The sequence below is a fragment of the Periophthalmus magnuspinnatus genome, unplaced genomic scaffold (genome assembly GCF_009829125.3).
Source record: "Periophthalmus magnuspinnatus isolate fPerMag1 unplaced genomic scaffold, fPerMag1.2.pri scaffold_73_arrow_ctg1, whole genome shotgun sequence".
In the NCBI taxonomy this organism is placed as follows: Eukaryota; Metazoa; Chordata; class Actinopteri; order Gobiiformes; family Gobiidae; genus Periophthalmus; species Periophthalmus magnuspinnatus.
The window spans coordinates 107,310-113,504 of record NW_022986790.1 but is presented as its reverse complement, the minus strand read 5'-3'; the positions used below and the strand labels follow the sequence as shown (position 1 = coordinate 113,504).

Genomic DNA, 6,195 nt, shown 5'->3' with positions numbered 1-6,195 from the left:
GAAATTTTATAAACTGCAAAGTTATTAAAGCATTTCGCAGAATCTTGTGTTTTAAATGTGCTTTTTGAAGGTAAAACTACTGCATTATGGATATTAGTTACCACGTAGCTGGTTAGCCTTCGCGATGACTTTGAACTCTTAATATTTGAATTTTTTCCAAAATTCACCTTGAAAAATGAAAGGAAAATTTACTTCCAGAAATGGCACAGACTTGTTGAGCTCCATTAGTTTAGCACATTTTGGAGTTTATCTGATATTTATTTTCTTAGCTGATATGTTTTTTTCTTGCTGTTGTGGCTGATATATTGGCAATATCTATATCAATATGTTAAAATCTAAAGCAAGTCCCAAGTCAGGGGCTTTTTCCAACAAGTGAAAAAAAAAAAAAAAAATCCCCAATATCCTGATAATGACACATTATATTACATTGCTACACTAGCTTATCAAAGCAGGGCAGATAAGAGTCTTGCCCAAAGACACAATGGCAATAAACATATACATGCAATAATTGTGTTAAATAATTTAATAATTTACAATAAATTAACCATTGCTGAACAAATTGGTTCAATATTAGTCCTTATAATTATAATATAATATTATCATATAGTTAATACATTTTGTGCTTATAAAACATAGAGGAGCCTACCTGCATTATGTAGAGCATGGCTGGAGCACAGAGAGTGATGGGGTAGATGGACTGATACGTGGCCAGGGCCAGAAATATGGCACTCAACATGGTATTTTCTGTTCAACAAAAAGAATTTCATTTTGAATTAGACTGGGAGTGTTTAATTTAAATATTTGTGTATAAGATGAGCACATACTTTTAATAGTGCAGAGGAAGAAAAGGCCCAGGACGGCATTGTTGAGTCCACATGTGGATTTGGCAACACAGGACAAAATGGTGAAAGGGTTCAACATGTAACTGCAAACAGACAATGACAAAGAAATCAGGAAATATTTTCTTTTTTAATAATGATAGAAAGATTGTGGTGATTCATTAAGACTCTACTTACACCATGGCGACCTTGAGAGGGATATAATACATTTGCGTGGGGCTCCGGACCAGCTCTAGACAGTCCATGGGATAACAGTCTGCCTCCAGCTCAAATCTTTGCTTTTTCAACTAAAGAGAGGATATCTTTCTATTAGTAATAAACCATTACCACATTAATGAGAATGTAAGTTAATGTGTTTGGCTTGGAAATATCATGTGTTGAAAAGACTTTAAACGAAAGGAAGCAATGGAGTAGCAACTATAAAGGTTTCTTCACAAACTGTCACTTAACATCGTTTTGATAGCTGTTCTACTGAGGTGGTGAGATGATATTTTCTAACAGTAGATATATTTGCTGTATCATTGTCATAATTTGGACATTTTAAATTGCAATACTGATCTAAAATAATTTAATAAAAGAAACAAGTCCGCTGTCTTCCATGTTAGAAACCTGGGGCCAGATATCGCCATAAAGGTCATCACAACAAAAAAGTTACTATGTGCCGCTATGGAATCCTACACCTATCGATTAAGAAAATACAATTTTATAACAAAGTAAACGCAGGGCAATGGCTGTGTACCAGATTGGAGTAATGACATCTTGAATACAAGGGTATAAAAATGACTCAAGCATGCATGACTCATGCTAAATACTCGTTTGAGAGTGTCAATGAGAAGATAAACAACTATAATATGGTTAAAAGCCCTGAAAATAATAGGGCACATTATTTGTATTGTTATTGGCCTTTTGACCAAGTCTAGAAATGATTTATGGACTTAAAAACTATGCTATTAAAATGTAGGCTATCTCTTTTTTCCTTCAAATGAGGAAGACCTAAATTCAACACTCATTCCACCCCCTAAAAAGTTATATTTTGCCTAATTCCCTCCTTCTCTGTGCCACTATCATCCCACACTGCCTAGGGACCACAGCAGAGGACACCAACTCATGAAAAGGACCCAGACACCTGTGCGCAAAGAGCAGCCCAGATGATGTCTTTTGCTCAGCATTGAGTATCAAATCTATTCCTTAGTATCAAAATAGATTTTTAAATTTCAGTATCAGTACTACAGCATATGATTTTCTGCTGCACTTTACCTGTACCTGGTTTCGCCAGTGGCTCATTTTTGACTGTGAAAAGATGAAGTGACAGTAGTGAATATAAACAGTGTACTAAACGTTGTAATCATAACAGTGCATTATAATACATAATTAGACCTGTCACAATATTCGTTATATCGACTTATCCTTGAGTGAATTATAGCAGGAACAATTATTTTTGGGAGTCAATATTTACTGTGGGTACTCTTTCTTTGTAGTAGCACATAACATAACACATGACATATTTAGACTCCCATGTTACATTTTATTGTTTTGAAAAAGATATATTTGATGAACACAAAGTATTAACTTGAGTCTCTCCTTGCTTTGCTCTCCACGCTAAGCCACTCCCCCTTCAGAGTTCTATCGCAACACAATCAACATGCAGCTCATTAGTGAAACTGCTGCATATCTCATCAGCTTCGTCAAGTTGTTGTGTACAGTTCCGTATCATGTTTTTGTATATTTATGGAGAATAGCCGCGTGTGAGCCTGACGTCGACTTGAACAGAATCTTGCAACTAACTGTATTAATAATCATTATTTTAGTCAATGTGGGTGAAGTGCCTTGCCAAAGGACACAACTACAGTGAACAGCATTATGATGTGGTAGAAAGCTAAATGAAAAAATGAAAATGAAATTTTGCAGTGTTTTATTCTCTAATTTGCTATACATTGCAACTCATTTTTTTAGTGTTATCCAGTGGTGTTTTTTTTAATTTTTTTTATTGGAGTAGCGTTTTTTAAATAATCCTGGTTTGTGTCTATAGAATAATTACTATACAATTATTATATTAGCGATACAATTGCGATATTAACATTTATTGTCTATGTTTTATTCAGTAATATTTCTCACTTCAAAATGTGTTATTGTGACAGGTCAATACATTATTTCTAAATAAAAAGTTCTGTACCTTGAAGGAGTATTTTTTGTTTTGTCACTCTGAAACCCCGTGCCTGCACTTTACAGACACACCAGTAGACCCCCTCGTCCTCCTCACCCACATTACTGATAGTGTACTGAGACTGGTGAGCTGGGACGGTGTCACAGTTATATTCGCTCTCTTTACAGATAAATTCTCTCTCCAGGTCCTTACAGACAATGGTGGTTTGCTTTGCTTTGGACGTGGTCTGAGTGTATTGATGGCGACAATAAGAATGATCTGTAGAAAGAGGAAATAACAGATTATGGATTTTGGCTACACATAATACAAAACAATAGTACTTTAAAGGTCCTATAGCATGCAAATATGACTCTTGTGAACTTTTAGCCATGTTAGAATGTTGTTTTCCTCTCAAAAACATACCTGGAGTTGTGTTTTGTTTCATTTACAAAGTGGAATACAATGTTTTTTGTTGTTGTTTTTTGCAGGGTTTCTGTGTTAAATATGGGTGAATGAAACAAAACACAACTCCAGGTGTGTTTCTGATAATAAAACAATATTATAACATACATCAGAAAAGAGCGTAATATGGGCACATTAATGTTTTTTTCTTTTTCACACATGCAGATACATTTGTGTAGCTTGCCCATGAAAAAAAAAAAAAAGAAATATCACAACCGTATCTTACAAGAGGATAGATTGAATAACTTTGCAGGAGTTTCATCAAATCTGCAGTAGTACGACCCAAAGTCTTCCTTTTGAATCTGCCTCACCATCATCTTCAGATATCTCCCTGTGGTGTCGTGGTACAGGCAATATGGCCCCACCTGCTCCCATTGATCATCCACGTTACTGCATATCTCATGTGTTGGAGTAGATACTGTGTGTTCTGTATACATTCCTTTATATGGCCAGATGAATTCAACCCAGCCTCCAGAGCAGCCCGGCACATCTATAATTTCTGCAAAGACTGAAGAAAATAACATTAAGTGGGGTTTGCACCAGTATCTGTGAACCATCTGAATCCCAGGTGCTAATATACATCCTAACCTTCTAAAGAACACATAATGCATTCTTGGCTCTTATTCCCCAGTTCTTTAACATGAACGACTGCAGCAGGATTTTTTTTTTTTAAAAGAACCAAATCTTTTTGTTTCAAATTTTTAGATTAACGTTGAACCAATACATGAATCAGCACAGAAGCAGAACGGACAATATAAGTGAGACGTTTCTGCACAAAAAAACATTTTGACATCATAGTAACAGTTTAATTAGATGCATAATTCCAAACACACACACATAAACGATTTCAAACACATCTGAGTCTTGGTCTTTTCTCTCTATGAATAGTTTGTCAATTACATTGGCTTCTCTCATATAAATGAATTGCAAAAGAGCCAGTCTTTTGAATGGATCAAAAGGATTCAAATCAAAGAGCCAAAGGTTCCATCACTACTTTGTACATGCTTTTGGCCACCTCACGATAAGTATTTCACATTTTCTAAGTTAAAATAACTTTAACTTTAACTGCATTTAGACTATAAACTACTCTGTTACCAATGGAGCTCCCTCTGCTGTCAGGAATAGGAGAGAACAATCAGAAAGTAAACAGTTGAAGTCCTTTTCTTCTGTGAATGCTATGTTTATAGAGCCACGTGTTTGTTGTGAACACAGTTTGACTGTAGAATAAGTTTGGTGATGGTTTATGGGCTTAAAAAGTATAGGAGAAATACCAGAGTACAGTATTAACTGTGGGCAAAATGCAAAAGGAGAATTGAGGTGCAGAGAAGATGACTTTGCATTAATTGATTAATGAAACAAGTGTAAATGAAGTGAAATATAACTCCAGGTTTTGATGAGGGGACAATAGTATAACATGGACAAAACTGCAAAAAGTTCATTTTGCATAATATGTGTTTAAAGTGCAAAGAAAGCTAAATACAACTCCAGGTATGTTTTTGATTAGGAAACAACAATATACCTGGAAAAAAGTGCTTTTAGAGGCTTCCACAAGCAAGTTCATTACAATTGTAGGGCGTTACTGTTATTATTATTAAAAGGCTATAAAAAGTCAATTTTGCATAATATGTGTTCTTTAACAAAGCTATTACTATAGATAAAATGATGTAAAATGTCCTTCAATTTGGGAACATGGTGTAATATTTCTACCTTGAAGTAGTATTTTCTGTCGTGACACTCTGTGGCCTTCGCTCAGTGATCTGTTGCCGCACCAGTAGACCCCCTTGTCCAGTGCCCTCACATCACTGATGGTGTACTTAGCATAAGGGGCATAGAGTGTGTCGCAGGTGTAATTCATCTCTTTACAGATAAAGCCATACACATCATTACAGGAAATGGTGATATGAGCTGAAATCAAGCTAGTTTGTTTGTAGTCTTCATCACAGAAATCAGGGTCTGTAGAAACATGGGATAACTTAATGAGGGGCACAGTAAAGTTGAAAGTAGAACTATGGCTATGTTCACACTGCAGGGTATGTGGCCCAATTCATATTTCTTGTTTGTATTTGATTTTTTTATGTAGTTGTTCACATTACAACAAAAATGAGACTGATATCTAACCTCGAAGTGACCCACATGCAGACACCAGAACACAACATCACATGCAGCACGTTGTGTTTGCGGAAGTAAAAATGGCCTCTATTCGACTTAATCCTGGTGCATTTGTGACTATTTCAAGTTCTTTCAAGTGATTTCACAAAGAAGGAAGAGGGCAAAGATTTTGTGATATGAGACAGATTTTTTAATAACTTTCGGATGAGCAGGAGAACATTTGCCTACATACGTGATTGGAAACATTTATTTATGACGTGTATGTCGCATGAGCATTCGGACTGCAGTCATATGAAATACATATTGGATTTATGACACATACAAATGCAGTCTGGGTCAGATTTGAAAAAAAAAAAAAAAGATTTGAGCTGTTTACACTGACATTAAAAAATCAAATACAGATCACATATGAGAAAAAAAAAAATCAGATATGTCCTGCAGTGTGAATGTAGCTTAAGTAGTTTTAATGCACGTGTATAGAAGTTGACTGAGGGAGTGTGCCGCCACTGTGGATCTATTAAAGTATCTGAATAGAGTATTGCTAGCTTAGAGCTGTCTTAAATTGGATTAGTGGCCACTCATTGGTACTACAACGAAAAAATCCCTCCTGCCCAGAAAGATCTTTTCTCATAGAGCACAATG

General features: G+C 35.6%; 1 protein-coding gene across 3 annotated transcripts; it reads right to left on the bottom strand.

Moving 5' to 3' along the window:
- Positions 1 to 824: 824 nt before the first annotated feature.
- LOC129457427 (polymeric immunoglobulin receptor-like) lies at positions 825 to 5,837 on the bottom strand. Of its 3 annotated transcripts, none has more exons than XM_055232490.1 (6): positions 5,152 to 5,837; positions 3,671 to 3,952; positions 3,013 to 3,261; positions 2,097 to 2,129; positions 1,017 to 1,126; positions 825 to 925 (listed from the first exon to the last, which is right to left on the bottom strand). In XM_055232490.1, exons 1-5 carry the CDS (start codon positions 5,297 to 5,299, stop codon positions 1,107 to 1,109), a joined length of 732 nt encoding a protein of 243 aa, XP_055088465.1. In that variant the 5' UTR covers positions 5,300 to 5,837; the 3' UTR covers positions 825 to 925; positions 1,017 to 1,106. The 3 variants fall into 3 exon arrangements, with proteins under 3 accessions (XP_055088465.1, XP_055088466.1, XP_055088467.1); XM_055232491.1 differs by having other exon boundaries at positions 2,103 to 2,129; XM_055232492.1 differs by lacking the exon at positions 2,097 to 2,129.
- Between the last annotated feature and the right edge of the window lie 358 nt (positions 5,838 to 6,195).

Coding starts and splice junctions, on each gene's coding strand:
- LOC129457427 (XM_055232490.1), bottom strand. CDS start 5,299: ATGAATTACACCTGCGACACACTCTATGCCCCTTATGCTAAGTACACC. Junction 3,262..3,670: donor GTTATTCAATCTATCCTCTT/GTAAGATACGGT, acceptor CTCTTTCTACAG/ATCATTCTTATTGTCGCCAT. Junction 2,130..3,012: donor ACAAAAAATACTCCTTCAAG/GTACAGAACTTT, acceptor ATCTTTTCACAG/TCAAAAATGAGCCACTGGCG.